The following is a 15697-nucleotide window of genomic DNA, read 5'->3' as shown; positions in this document are numbered from 1 at the left end:
AGGGCCAAAAAGATTGGAAACCACTGATTTCATCTTTAACAATGTGTTGTATTTTAAAAGCTTTTTATATTATCCATTGCCTCAAATCTTCATCTGAAAAGTAACTAAAGCTGTCAAATAAATGTATTGGAGCAGAAAGTAGCCTACCATATTTCCCTCTCTGAAATGTAGTGGATGTGTAAAGTAGCATCAGATGGAAATACTCAAGTAAAGTACCTCAAAATTGTACTTATTAGTATTATTAGTAAAATATACTTTACCTTCCACCATTGCACATTTTAGTTTATACATGAAAACTAATGTCTGGGGATTATGTGCTTCTGTACAGCAAACATTCATAAAAAAAATACAGCAACATTTGTACTTTACAGATACACAATGAATTAATTGACATATTCAACACAGTCAAACATATAGCGTACTGTACGTACAGTATATAATGTCATACAATACAAATACACAATAAACAGATATTTTAAGCCAGAAAAAAAGAAACTATGAATTTAAATGGAAAAAAGTAAATCATTAAATTAAACTCATTCAGAGGGGTGGATGTCTATAACCTTTGTCGAGAAACAAACAGGTGCATCTATAGAAGATCTGTCTGTATTTTATTCTCTAAAAATCTGATTTAATAAAATTAAACATGATAGTAAAAAGAATCACACCATGTAGCTTATTCTGGAAATTATCATGATTCCTCCCATTGATGATGACTGTAAAGGGAAGCGCCATTGCAAACTTGCTGATGACATCACTTGATTGTTGTACAGTACTTCTTCACACACGCCCCCCAAACAAAACTGAACTTCATCACTTAATCCATGTATTTAACAATGGTGCCAAACAACCACTTGGGCTCTTTGTTAAAGGGCAAAACTGTGTCATGAAAACGTGCCAACTTGGTGGGAAAAGTTGATCTGTGGAAGATATTGTTCTAAGCTCCTGTCTGGAAAGATGCCATAAAGTTTTGGCCCTAAAGTTTGTTCTGCCAGGATTGTAATCATCACACTCTCCAACAACAGATGCCACACCCTGCAGGATGGCATCACACAGCCTGAGGACCACCTGGTGAGGCTCCTCTTCCTCACAGTGCACATGGTCAGGAAAATTACACAGGTATGAGCTGGGATAAATTTGAGGGATTGGTCTGCCATTGTTTGCAGAAAGTAGTAGACATTACCTGTTGGGTCTTGCTCGATTTTGGCAGATGGGCTGCATTTCTTTTATATAATGAGTAACTGACCTTTGAGTAATTCTGTTGGCAGGAGGCATTTTCCAGGCTTCATAAATCAGAAGACAAGATCCAAAACTGGCATGTCGGAGTACTGTGAGACTGTAACTGTGACTGAGTTTGATGACTAACATACAGTACCTGCTCATGCTACCAAACCTCACACCAGTGTCCTTTAATTTGCGACTTTATCGTTAATGTTATCTAAAAATCAGCTGACAAAATGTTAAACATGAGAACACACCCACCCAACCCCTCCACCCCCACCCATCTCACCTCACTTTCGATTTCAGTCACACACTGTTTACCCACTACACTTTGCCTGCTTTTTAAACTTGATGCTACTGTCTGTTACACAGTTTTAGACTTTCCAGAGGAACAGATTCACCATATCTTACGCTATGTTGTTCTGCTTTAGCTGCCATGACGTGACGTGGGAATGTGAGGTGAGGGTGCAGCTGCTCCAGTTTGTGCCATACTGTGGCGGTCCACCGCTTCACCATAGTGAATCAACAAATAAAACCCTGGCACTGCTCTCAAGGGTAAAAATGTCACTGTGTTACATGCTCTGTTGCTGGTTCACCTACTTTCCCAACAATCTCTTAATATGAAACCAACAGAGAAAAATGAAGGCAGAATTAAATTACTTGCTGTATATTGCAGAGTCATGAGCTGCAATAACCCCCAATAGGAACCTGAAACTTTCCCATTAATGCAATCAAACCAAAGCTCTTTCCCAGTGCTCATGCTTCCCATCTTTACATGACTACAGTAGCGTAAAAGCAAAACAAAGAAAAGGAAACCACAAAGTTTCCAGACAGGTCAGTAATACTATTCTGCTCAAGCATACAGAGATATGACTTCTTTGAAAGCCAAAGGGTACAAAGTTTATTTCAGAGCACACAAGAATGATTTCATCCTGTAGCAAGGGTGGGCGGGACTTTCCACAGTTTTTTGTTGCCACGCTCCAATAGGGCCGAAGCACCTTGTTTCATGTATGAGCACCTAAAGGCCAAGTCCTATTTGAAGGGACTCAGTGAATACAACACTGCGAATATGAAAGTACACAGCTGTACATTGCTAGTACTCTATTCTTCGTTGTAACATGCACTACAATAGCTGTCTTCTGTGACTACAGCTCAGCAACAGGTATGTAAGAGATTTGAGAACAAGCCATCTGTTTTTGCATAATGATCTACGTTATGGCAGTGTGTTACTGGCTCTCTCCTTACTCCACAGCCTTTTGTTTGAGTGTTTGCATGTGTATACTTGCGTGTGTGTGTGTGTGGGTGTGGATGGGTGCGTTCCTAACATGACTAATCAGGCAGTGAAGGCAGCTGACATTAATATTTTGGGAAAAAAACAAAATTGACAGTGCTGCATTCCCCCCTTTTCGGTGTTGTGGCTTTCTCTCCAGTCGACTATTTACTCATCTATGTCTCCTGGACTGTTCCAAGGCTAATTTTGAGCTACGCTTGGAGACTACATGGCTTCAGGTGGAGCGGAGGATGACGACAGAGGAATCCCATTGGACATTGACAATGTGCACATGCTCCTCCAAGGTCAGTTTATTCCTGTACTTTTATGGATGTTGTGACATGTGATGTGTTGCGGTGGGGAATCACAGTGGGCGTCTGTCTTTGAAGCGTGTCAAGGAGATACTGTTTCAAAGTGTCTTGTGTTACTCTGATATGGTTATGTGCAGCATGACTTTATAACCTGAAGAAGTGGCTAGAAAATAGAAATGGAAGTGGTGAAATCATACAGTTCTATATTATCAAGTCTTTAAATCTTAATTGTATCTTCTTAGTGGTTGTATACATTTGTTGATGAGTCCAGTCTTCTGCTGACATAATGCTAACACACTCTTAATAGTTTATTGCTGTCTGATCCATGCTTCAGTTTTATTGCATCTATAAGACAGTTTTGCTCATAAAATTCAGTTGTATTTTTATCAGGTTTGCCCTCAATTACACACACTGTAGGAGGACACTCTTCACATTTTAGTTCTTAAGATATATAGATTCAGATAAATTCAGATTTATTTTAATGACTTGTGTTTGGTTAAAATTACATAGCAGTACCAAAAAATATTTCTTCAGAAGAGGCACAAATCTATTCAATCTCTTTGCCCTATATTCTAAAATGGGAAACACTCAAATGTTTTGGGTTACAAGACTGTTTGTCACTCTGTCTCTTATTGGCTGCATAATTGAATTTCCTGATCAAACAGGCCTGCAATCACATGCATAACTGCACGTATTAAATTGTTCTTATTATTTCAGGCAACATAACTACTGTATACTGTATGTAATAATAGCTACAGTATAATCGTTCTAAAAATTATGATGGAAGCCAGAATACTAATCAATCGGACAAATATTTAGTTACTTAACATTCTGGTACTCCAAATGGGTGTCTCAAATAGGTATCTCAAATGTAGCAGCTTTGAAAACTATGTATATCATGTCTTTGTGGAAATGTACGTAAAATATGTTTAAGTGTTGCATCTCTTTGAGCAGTGCACATTATAGCAAGTTACACAAAATGATTTAACATTGTAAATGAGTGTTTTTTAAGTACAGATGTGCTTTTATCAGTGACTAGTGCCAATTATATCCTTACACCCTTTTAAAAAAAAAAGGATTATATTGTGCAACAGGGAATATTTGACATTTAAGTTTTGATTTTGCACCAAAATAAACAAAGCCAGGTGTCTGAACATGAAGGTGAATGTAATCCGCATGGCAACTAAAGACTGAAGTTATGAAGCAAATCATAGAAAGCATGAAAAACATGTTTTGTGTCCAAAATACAATCTCACACTATGAAATCATGCTGGCATTACATTTGTTTGTTATTTAGTTTATGAGCTCTTAAAAGTCTCATGATTGGACTATGATATGAGAAATTATATTTGAGTGAGTATATATCTATCTTACAATGTGCCTGAGTGCTCTCTGCTGAGCCTGTTGGGTGGAGTCGAGTGATTAAATAGCTCAGGACTTGTCTGCCTTTGCCAGCTCTTAAACAAACAGCCGAGTCACTAAGTCAGATTCACAGCCAAGTGCAAGCCCATGAATCTGGAAGTGACAGGGTGCTTTTCTGATTGCCTCAGACACAGCTCCGGGGTCCTTTACTTACTACACATGGAATCATAAAACAGCCCCGACACATGTTTTTGTAATTATAGTCTTGTCTGGTTGGCGGGAACGACACTGAGATGTGTAATCATGCAGCATAAAACCAGATCAGGATAAGTGTTTATTAAAGTGATGCTGATAAAAAACATCATTGAATTAAGAGCGACTTTTTTAGTGTAGTGATAATCATTCATACTTTTACATACAATTACAAAGTATTTTATACAACTTGACAAACAAGGATTTCTGGGAAATCATTATTTTCATTGTTCCACAACACTTTACTGTAAACTTTTATTCTTTAAGCTAAATCTCAACAATCTGACTACATTTCCAAAACTGCTTTCACATTTCTATAAGCCTCCTGTCACTTCCATAACGAATGGAAAGCTATTATAATGTTATATATAGTAAAAGATTTATGTTTTGGCAACAGAAGCTTAGGAACTGGTCTAGTACCTCTGGAGATCCATGTGCAAACCATTCCCTTCAATGCATACATATGTCTGTGTTGGACTTCATTATGGCTATAAATGTGTGTCTGCATATATCTGCTGTGTGTGTGTGTGTGTGTGTGTGTGTGTGTGTGTGTCTGTGCTTCAGTATCTATGTCTCTCACTGTCTTGAAGCCAAATTCCATCTGATAGCCTTACTTTCGCTTAAAGAGGAAGCCATGCACTTTGAGTTCAGCTAGTGGGAGAGAAGGGAGTTATATGTTGTTTAAGTATTCTCTTCAGTACTAATACATGGCTTTATTGACTACTGGTTGCAAACATGGAGTGTCGAAAAGTCCTTCAGTCTCCTATGGTTGGTGAGTAGATTTTGCTGCAGCTCAAATCTAGGTTCCCACTGCTATAATAACATTTCTGGATTATTTTTAACAAATAAAATATTCTACACAGAAACAGTCATGCAATACGTCAATTTTTTAGGAATATGCTGCCATATATCTGATAATATGTGTGTGCATTTTGTTCTATTAGTCGGTGGTTTCCAGTCCAGTTTAAATTGAAACCAGACAGAATGGAAAATGATAAGAAAAATTAAAGTTGCACATCAAATTTGTTGCCAATTTCCAACAACATATTCTTCTATGTGTGCATCATATAGCATAACATGCATGAGAAGGGATAAATGGACTTTCACATAAAGGAAAACTGAGACAGCCAAGGAATACAACTCACTAATTCATTACTGTGTACACCTACAGACCACGCTGCTGTCAAAGTGTCTCTTTCTAGGTCATACCTTTATTATAGGGACAGTGGAGAGATAACAGTTATTAAAGGGAGAGGGTTTCAGGGTGTGACATGCAATTAAGGTCCATAGGTGGATTCAAACTGCAGACTTAGGCAGTTATATGACGTGTTTCAAACAGTAGGCAAACTTGGCATGCCATGGTGTCAAACTGTCTGACACAAGCTTTTAAAATCCATAGAAAATCATTTGTTTTTAATACTAAGAAACTATCTTGTGTGCATATAAATGACAGTTTATCTTTCCCTAACAGTGGAGCAGGAACAGATCCAGAAAAGGACTTTCACCAACTGGATAAATGCTCAACTCTCGAAGGTATGTTGGAAAATCACAACTGTGTGCAGTGCTTATAGAATAATGAATGAACATAAACTTTTAATACATTTGGAGATGGAAACAGGAAACTGCAGCCACCTTATTTCTATGACAAATCACATATGGCTATACATTTGTAAAGATAAAACAGCTGCTGGAGCAATTGTAACACTGAATACAAAATGTACATCTTTTGTGCTTCTTAAACACTTGGAGAATATAGTGGAGAGGCAGAAAAGGGACTGATGTTTCACAGCATTGACTCACATGTAACTGTCTTTTGCTGGTATTCCATGGCCTTCCTGTAATTCTAAATGCACTGCCTGCTGGTGTTTTACTTTCATGCATGAGCTTTATGAGAAATTTGAAGGTATTTAGTGCCGAACATAATCTACACTCCACCTTCTAATGCAAGAGACTGCTCAAGCAAAACCTGATCAGAACTGCTGATTAAAGGTTTGGTCAAATATAAGCACTCTCTCTAGTAATATTTGGACTAGAATTAATGCTTAGATATAAAACATTTAGTAGTAAAAAGTGACATGACATCATACCGTGGTAGGGCTGTAAATGATATTAGGCAGCCGTAGAGTGACCTGCTGACTCACAGTAAAGTGCATTGAAGCAGCTCACCCTGGATCCCGCTGGAAAGAGACCTTGAGCTGCTTGTGACACGTGCACAGAATATAAATAGTGCTTCAGTGGAGCAGAACAGCACGTAATCTGAACCCGACCTGCTCTTCATAACCGCATGTCCATATAACCCTCCAAAATCACTTGTTAATAAGTTGACATGTGTTACAACAATCTGAGTTCGCTGACAATCCCCCAGCACGAGATACTGTAATTCCCCTATGTCTGGAGGACAACACTTACCCGTGTGACACAAAGACTTCTAGATGAATCTATTACATATTCATAGCAGCAAGCAGGGTTGTAGGTTCGGTTTCAACTTTGGTGGGAACATTTTTTTGTAGGACAGCCAAAATAATACTGTATGTGTACTTTCTGTGTACTCTACTTCTCTATCAATCTCTTTTATAGGCGCATGTCTGCACACACACACATACACACATAAAGAGAATGACTCTGCAAAATATTTATTTAGCTGAATATGCATTTGCTTACGTGCCTGAAATAAAACTTGTATCATGATTTTTTCATATTTTTATTTATTGATAGACTACTGAACAATAAATATGATACCGAAATTACTGTTTAAAATCTACATATCATAGTCTGTCACAGTAAATTTGTAGAAGCCTGTAGGTAATGTGCTGCTGTATAACTCGCTGCTGTGAGGTTTTCAAACCTCACCTAAGATTCTGTCCTTCTTGTAGATTTTGGGCGACATAACTCAAGAATTTCATGACAGAGCTGTAGTGATGCTCAAATCTGTCTTTAAATCATCTCTAAAACTTCTATTTATATTAGTTTTCATTTAACTCCTGAACTTATTGCTAGATCTTTCACTATGACGTTAGAGCTCACCTGAGAGGCCGTAACTCACCTTTGTGTCTGTGCTGCTCAGGCTGCCGCTGACATGTTTTTATTATGAAATGATGCCTGACAGTCGTAAACAGATCAGTCGGTTAAGCTGTGGCTAATTTAGCTTATACATAATGTTCATGACTTAATGACACACTTAACTCTACCCTTAAACCACTCACGGAAAAGGGGAGAGATGGCATTCAATATTTCTCTATTGCCACTGCTAGTCAAGAATGGTACAACTTGAAGTTGAGGGAAGTTGCCAGATCATCAGTAATATCACTTACTTTGCATAAAACACACAAATCTGGTGATCCTGCAGAGATCTTACCATTAACATTAAATGGAGTTAAAGCGGCTAGATTGTTTGATCAGAATTTTTACAATATGACCCACAATATAGTTCACATTTCCAGTAAACTATGTTGTTTCCTGTCACACAGATTGTTTTTCCTCTTTGGTTTACAGAAGGACAAGTGTGAAAGAAATGATCAGCATTTTATCACTTTATCAAATGACACAAAGAAACCCTGAACAACTTCCTGTTTTGTGTAAAATGCAGCAAATTTTCCTCCAAATATGACAATGTGACCCAGGGTTATTTATTACTCTAATTTGGTATATATTTAGTATTTTTTAATAATGTCTCAAAACTGATCTCGATGTTTGTTACCACATGCAGCACATTCCACAATATGTCTAGACTCAAATCAATTACCTTGTTTATCATTACAGAGAACGCCTCCCTCATTTGTGTCAGACCTGTTTTCTGACCTCAAAGATGGGTCGCCACTGCTTGACCTGCTGGAGGTGATGAGCGGACAAAATATGGTGAGTTACTTAACAACTAGACAAATACTGGTTGAAGCAAAGAGCCAAAACAAAACATGCTAAATTTGCAGATATGTTAGCTTAAGGATTACCATGTTGTTATCACAGCACTGTAAATTGTTCTACAGAAAAGACAAAGAGGCCGTGGGGTTTTTCAGCAACGGGCCAACATTGAAACAGCACTGAACTTCCTCAAGAAAAAATCTGTAAGTTTCCACACACACCGAAAAAAACCCCCAAAAACATGGCATCTGAATCTGTTGCATGTGTTATTATTAACCTTTGTTGCGGTTGGTTGGTGCAGATCAAACTGGTGAACATAAACATCCCAGATATCATAGACGGACGGCCCTCCATCATTCTCGGCCTTGTGTGGACCATCATTCTCCACTGTCATGTGAGTGCATGTGGTAATAGTAGAATATGAATAACGGCCCAGATTAAACAACCACTTCTGCTTCTGCTGTATGAAGAAGTTTGATGTCTAGATTTCTGTGTAGTAGATTTCAACATATTAGTATATGATATTAAAAGGGTATTTATTATGAGATTGACCACTTTGAATCTGGAGACTTTTAACGTGCACTGATTCTAAATTTTGATCAGATTTCAAACATTTATGAGCAAATTTGATGATACCAATAATTTGATCAATTATATTTCAAATTCTCTATCTCTGTTTTAGATTGAGGAGCTGGCCAGCACTCTCTCTTTCAGCTCCCGTCACTCGTCCCTCGACTCTCTGGTCAGTGTGGACTCCTGGTCCGGCAGCCCAATCCCAGCTAGTCCAGTTCCTGCAGGTCGGACATCGCCCCTCCACAGACGCTTCCGAATGTCCGCCAGAAGAGCCCTGCTCATGTGGGTGAGGGACCAATGCCAAAAGTGAGTTTTTAAGCAAAATGATTCATGTGTTAAACAAAGGTGCAACATGTTTGTTTGATATTTTTTTGAAAGAGTAGAAGGCCATTGTAGTAACGAGCTTATGTTTAAAATGGTGTCTCAGTAGGAATGACTTGCAGCCTTAGACCTTTCTTTGTGAAGCTTGCATGCTGCCCATCTGTTTGCTTGGCTTTCCTCTTAGTGCTCCCTTTTCATCTCAAAAAATACCAAACAGGTGGATGAGATGAATGCTAGTATCAAAGCACTTGCTGATATGTTTTCTCTGTCTTGGACTAGTTGCCTGTTTCGAATTCAGTCATGGATATTCTCCAGCCGTTTGTTAAATCAAGCAAAGCTAACGTGACTGAAATTTGCTGAACTGTTTGTCTCGCCTTGTAATAATTATTCTTTTTTCTTTGTTCTTTCTTACTTCGTCTGTTTTTGTCTCTAGGGTCGGTTGCTCTATCAGCATGAAAGACTTCAAGTCGAGTTGGAGGAGTGGAGAAGCCTTCTTGGCCATCTTGTGCTCTCTCAGACCACAGCTGTTGGATCTCTCTCTGGTCCGGTCCAGAAGCAACCAGGAGAACCTGGAGGAAGCGTTTCACTTGGCTGAGAGGGAACTCCACATCGCCCGCCTGCTGGAGCCTCAAGGTGAGGCAGACAAAATCACTCATAAGTTTCGAAATTATAACAGCTATTTTTATTTGAAATGCTGCTCTTAATATAAAACATTCTTGAGAAACAAACTAATTCTGGTTTTATTTAATGTCCGTTAAGGCACCAACATAAAATGGAAGTGAGTTTCTGCCACTCTGAACAACGATAAAGTCTTTCTCTGTATTTTCTCTCACTTAAGATGTTGATGTTGAAGACCCAGATGAGAAGTCCATCATGACTTACGTGGCCCAGTTTCTACAGTACTCCAATGACATGCCAGCACCTGATGACGATATGCAGGTTAACCATTCATTTAAATTACTGTGCCACATTGACTTCACACTTACTAAATACACAAGACTTATTTTCCAGAGCATTGCATATTTAATGTGATGTTTCACAATAAGAATCCAGTGAATACATGAAAAATCAAAATGCAGAGTTACAGAGTGATAGAATCGCTGTTTCAGTTGGATGTTCAATACTCTTTCGCCCCCTGCTGCCTCTCTTCCCAGCTACTTTTATATCTGCAAACTGATGGGTGTTAATCATCTTCCCTGTCCTCTTCTTCCAACTCTTTCTTTCATGCTTTCTTCTGTCTGGTGGTGTAGCTGTTTCCTCTGGCTCAGCCCCCTTGTTTCTCACCTGTGAACTTGCCTACTCACTTTACTCCAGCAATTGCTGTCTCGCCATTACGCCAGGTACTGTAAATATACACAGAGCAAAGACTTCCTTCTTCAGTTCATGTTTGTCACTCTATATGTCTTTCTGTCATGCAGCAATTTGCATGAATGGGGCACATTTACATTGCCAGACAATGTTCATTGGATGCATGTTTGTGCCTACAAGAATAACATTTTCTGATATGAAGTTTTGAACCATTTGGATTTCTTCTGATGCATCCAAGGTTCAAAAATCATTCTACTCAAAGAGCTGAATAACAGTCTAAGTGTATTTGTTATCTGTTTCAATCATGAAAATGTAGACATCTCCCAGCCAGCGTGCACGAGAGGTGACCTGCTGGTTGCAGCAAGCCTACGAGGAACTGTCAGAGGCGTGGACAGCCGCAGAGAAATCAAGCTATGCAGAAAAATATCAGGTAAGGTAAAGCACAAATAGTGAAAGAAGAAAACATTCACTGATGTGCATTATTTAGTTATTTAGTATTGTGGTGGAGCGGTTCAGGGCTGTCACTGTGTTTGATTCGCAGGTCTTTCAAAGCCTTGCCAGCAACTTCACTGAGCAAAAGAGACCAGTGATGACCCTCTTCTCTGCTATAAGACGATGCCCCGACCTGAGTCAAGAGCAGCATGCTCTCAGGACATCGTTGGATCATCTGGAGGGGGAGGTGAGGAAATAAGGAGCAGGGTTGCACTCTGCCCCTCAGATGAGCAAAAAGTCATACTTGTCTTGCTCTCATATTACATGTTTTGGTTTAGATGTTATGAAAGTTACCACCACCAGTTTTAAACCATGTTGCACATGTGTGTGTGTCTGTCATCCTCCAGCTGCAGAGATGTAAAACAGACCTGGATCGGAGTCTTCCTCCTCCTATGGACTCTGTGGCTTTGTGGCTGCAGCGTGCGGAGGCAGCGCTAACAGAAGAGGGGGAAACAGTGAAAGACCACGCAGATGCTGCCAAAGAAGCAAGAGCTCAACAAGACACTCTAAAGGTTTGAATAATAAACGATTTCCAACTGTTTTAGTCATTTATTTGGAATATAGAGAGAGGGAGCAAGAGAGTAATCAGTATGCAATCGATGGCTTGAAAAGTGATGTCATACAGATAACGATTATTTGCTCAAAAAATGAGCTTCAAATTGAAGATATTTTTAAACATTTGATCTTCCTTGTTCTCAAACACCCTAAACAAACACATTTTTAGTGTTCTGAAAGCCTGAAATAACAACAATATTTATACTATATGCACTGAATGGGGAAGATGTGAGCACTGTGTATATGAACATGCAGCATAACAACGTTGTGTTTATGTCCCTATTTGTTGGTATTCTTAAGACTTTAATTAAGGAGATAAGCCATCACTCCAGTATCCTCGACACTTTCAACAACATGGATGACTCCGGGAACATTATAGTGCCCCTTGAAAAGTTTGATGAGATAAAAAGACGGTACGTGATGTAACTGTTCAGCTTCTTTATTCACTGTATTTTTTGAATTTATTTTTCCCTTATGGATATTTAAAGTGGTATTAAAATGATCTACAGTTGTGTGCCAATAAAAATAATTGAATAATGTGTTTCCTTTTTTTATTTGGGAAAAAAAAGATTAACCAATGTCCGAGTCACAGCCAAATATCAAGGGATCAAGTTGGAATTCAAGGAATCCCGTCACACCATGCTGGACCTCATGGGCCGCGTCAGTGCTAAGGTTCAGTACTGGAAGGCTCCGTACAAATCCCAAGAGACAGTTCTTCAGCTTCTGCAGGACTGGCATGTGAGTTCATATGAAAGAGGAGGATGTGAAACCGTGTTACACAAGTTTCAAAAGCAAAGTGATGTGAGCAGCAATAATGTGAGCTGCTGAACAGCAAATGGCACAGTTAATGTGATTTAGTCATTTTAATAAACAGAGCATATGCACTGTTTCAGCTCATCAGACTGAACTAGGATCTGATATTATTAAACTAATGTATAGATCCAAAAAACTTATCCTCTTGATTTCAGTTGGTCTTGTCAAAATGTTTTTTAACTCTAGTGATTAATCTAATAAATTATGTCCTTTGAATAACCAGCAACAACAATGATTTTTCTTGGTTGTCTAGGAAACAGTGGAGCGCCAAGGTCTGCTTATGATTCTGACGGATGCTCTCCAAAACCTGAAGGAGAAGGCTAATGTTTATACCAGCAAAGCAGCACTAGGTATGGACTAAATGAATGTCTGTGATATAATAAGAAAAGATAATGATTTTTTTTACATCACAAGACATTACTTAAACTCCTCACTCTCTCCTCCCCACATGTCCAGATTCCCAGTTTGTTACTCGACAGGTGAAGGAAGCAGAAAGTGAAGCTGCGCTGGTCACACAGGCTGTGGCGACTGTGAAGACGACGATGGAGAGAGTGGCGTCTGCTTGGGAGACCTACGACAAGTGCCTTATCTCTCTACACACATGGCTGAAACAGAAAGCACAGTCAGAAACCCAGTCTGCTGCTGAAGGGATGCAGGTGAGCTTTATGGCTCTCGTTATCTAGTCTTGTGTAGGTTTAAAAGGGAGCAGGAAGTAAATATGCTTCTTTTACGGCAGGATATGAGTGAGTGGACTTCGTGTCAGGCTCAGGTGAACGAGGTGGGGAACTTGCTCATCGAAGTGACAGAAGCTTCAACCAGCCTCCTTCTGGCCGAGCAACTCAGCAAGCTCAACAAGCAGTGGGCTGATTGCATGAAGAAGACAATGTTTGTAAGTACGCATGTTCTTATTGCACATTTTACATGAAGGAAGAGGAACTGGTCATAATCTTCACAGAATTAAACTAAAATGTTTTTAGATGAGAGTCTTTTTTAATTTAATTTCAAATTTGGTAGCATAAAAGCTTAAACTCGCATGTGGTAACAAAACATACAGATATCCATTGAGGGTTGTGACTCATAAAGCATGTCTTTCCTAGGAAGTGTCATCGGAGCTTGTTGTTGGTCCCCTGTGTTTTCAAATGGTGCGTGCACTGTACCATGAGGCCAGCTGGCTACTGAGACAACCGCTGGAGGTGGCATCAGTCAAACTGAAGGCTAAAAGGCAGAAACTACAGGTTGGTAAAGTTGGCAAGATGAATGCATGGATGGGAAATCAGCTGCAAAACAAAGATGAGATTGTCTTTTCTATGCCTGAACTACTCTCTCTCTATGGTGCTTCTTCATTTTTCTCTCTGTCAGCTACTCAGTAAAAAGTTAGTGGAGGCTGACATGTCATCCCTCGGTCCATCCCCGGACAAAGACAGGCTTAAAACTCTCCAAGAGGTATTCTTTTTATAAAACTCACTCACCTACTGTAATGCAGTTCAAGTGCATTATCCTCTCTCTGTGGTGCCAGTTTTATGTGTTATATAATATATATAATATAATATAATACAAACTAAGACAAAAGTTCAGTGCTAATTGCTTGTATGTGTATGGCAGATGCTGGTGGAAGCAGAGAGGACCTGCGGGGAGCTGCAGCAGGCCGCATCCGGGCTAGAGGGCCGTCTGGCAGAGCTGGACCACTGGAGCTCAGAGGCCCTGGACTGTTACCAACTTCTAAAGGAGAAAGAGCAGAGAGGACGCACTGCACTGCAATCTACAGCTGAAGTCAGTAAAATGAAACAGTTTGCATCCTCTAATTTGGCATTTATTTGTTGTCTTGGATCAGTCAATCCAAAGGAGTCTGATTTATAGTAATAATCTTTATGATTCTTGTTTTATTTGCACCCTATTTTGCCTCCAGACAGGTGTTTGTTGTTGTGGGGTTTCTGCACTGTGGTTTCTAGAGAATACTTGTAATCAAATTGTGTGGGCCCTGTAGTAGTGTGACAGCATTTTTTATGAATTCTCACTTGATATGCCAAAAGTTGGGATCATGTGTCATTGGATCCCTCATGGATAGCGGATAGCTTGCATGCATGATGAAATATAACCAATATAACCAAATCTGGGTTGGCCGTCTCAAATGTAATGACTTTATGGTGAAAATAAAAGATGAATGTGTCCTATAAAGTCTTTAACAACTATGCTTATGTTCGGTTTTGGTCCTTCTTTTGTTAGGGTTTGATTTCTCGAAGTCTGCAGCTGGAGAACCAGGTTGTGACTGAAGGACAGAATCTGAAGGATCTTGTGGCACGAGTCAAGAAAACGTCTTCTCTGCAGTACCTCAGTACCACAGTCATGCAGGACAGGATCTTAGTGACAGTCTCCCAGTGCCAGGTGACTTGAATTAATGTATGGTAACTTTTTCAGTTCTTCAATAACTCAACCAACTTATCAGATCTTGTTTATTTTTGCCTTTATAGGAGATTCTTGGAATGTTTACTTCCCTTGGCTTTAGGAGACATGTTGGTGAAGCTCCTGAACAAACAGCCCATCAGAAAAAACAAGCAGAGGCAGGATTATTAGTTGTGGCCAGAACCAAACATGTAGACCAGATTGGGAACATTAAACTTCAAACCCAGGACCCAAGACAACTTTCTTCTCAGATTCCCTCTCAGATACCTCAACAGAGGACAAGAGGACTCCAGGGTCCAGGGCCTAAAAGTTACACCCATTCCCAGAACACAGGTGGCGAAACGATAATCGTCATACCCCATGTCCAAATCCAAATGCTGCCTCAGTCTGTAAAGAAAGTTGAATCTGAGGCCATGATCCAGCCACTGCCATTTCCCCAATTCCACACTCAAGCTTTAAGTCAGAGTCAAAATGAACAACAAGCTCCTGTTGGACCAAGGTCTCCAAAAAGTCCACTGCTATCTAAACCCACACCAAGTTCACCCACAGAAGAAAAGACAGTGTCTTCCCCTTCACAAACCCACAAATTCCAGCCTAAATTCAGAACAAGAGATCAACCAAACACTCCACAGAGTTCTAAAACATCTCCGCAGCAACTAGTTATGGTCCGCAGTGAAGTTCATTCAAAGGCCCAGTCAATGGCGAGGAGCAGGCTGGAGAAGGCCAGGTTTCGTTTGCAGGGGCGCATCCAGCAAGCCATCAAGTTATTTGGCGGCAAAGAGATTTCAGAGGCCCAAGCCAAGAAGAAACAGGTACAGTTTTAACATTGAGGGATAATGAATAAGACAGATATTACTGCACAGTATTTAGTTTTACAGGACACTAGTTTGAAATATAGAAAACGGTATCATCTACAAATCACTTTAGTCTTTATTTTTTTGTCTTGAAACAAGTCTCATAA

The 15697-nt window shown here is 39.6% G+C and overlaps 1 protein-coding gene across 10 annotated transcripts in view; it reads left to right on the top strand.

The window, feature by feature from the left end:
* The first annotated feature begins 2262 nt into the window (after positions 1-2262).
* LOC133997536 (nesprin-2) overlaps positions 2263-15697 on the top strand; it is an 83836-nt gene continuing 70401 nt past the window's right edge. For 9 of the 10 annotated variants that reach the window (XM_062437158.1, XM_062437165.1, XM_062437164.1 and 6 more), the window contains exons 1-22: positions 2263-2383; positions 2692-2796; positions 5888-5949; positions 8176-8271; positions 8400-8477; positions 8576-8668; positions 8957-9153; positions 9602-9801; positions 10007-10107; positions 10793-10906; positions 11018-11155; positions 11316-11480; positions 11824-11936; positions 12093-12261; positions 12590-12686; positions 12793-12992; positions 13073-13225; positions 13434-13571; positions 13696-13779; positions 13939-14106; positions 14560-14718; positions 14805-15548. In XM_062437158.1, coding sequence (XP_062293142.1) covers positions 2721-2796; positions 5888-5949; positions 8176-8271; positions 8400-8477; positions 8576-8668; positions 8957-9153; positions 9602-9801; positions 10007-10107; positions 10793-10906; positions 11018-11155; positions 11316-11480; positions 11824-11936; positions 12093-12261; positions 12590-12686; positions 12793-12992; positions 13073-13225; positions 13434-13571; positions 13696-13779; positions 13939-14106; positions 14560-14718; positions 14805-15548 — 3345 coding nt within the window. In that variant the 5' untranslated portion in view covers positions 2263-2383; positions 2692-2720. Of the gene's footprint in view, positions 2384-2651; positions 2797-5887; positions 5950-8175; positions 8272-8399; positions 8478-8575; positions 8669-8956; positions 9154-9601; positions 9802-10006; positions 10108-10792; positions 10907-11017; positions 11156-11315; positions 11481-11823; positions 11937-12092; positions 12262-12589; positions 12687-12792; positions 12993-13072; positions 13226-13433; positions 13572-13695; positions 13780-13938; positions 14107-14559; positions 14719-14804; positions 15549-15697 lie in introns of all 10 variants that reach the window. The other variant, XM_062437156.1, reaches the window with a different exon arrangement.

The sequence above is a fragment of the Scomber scombrus genome, chromosome 17, assembly GCF_963691925.1.
Source record: "Scomber scombrus chromosome 17, fScoSco1.1, whole genome shotgun sequence".
Taxonomy (NCBI): Eukaryota; Metazoa; Chordata; class Actinopteri; order Scombriformes; family Scombridae; genus Scomber; species Scomber scombrus.
Note: the sequence above shows the minus strand (reverse complement) of the source record. Positions and strands in the feature narration are given on the sequence as shown.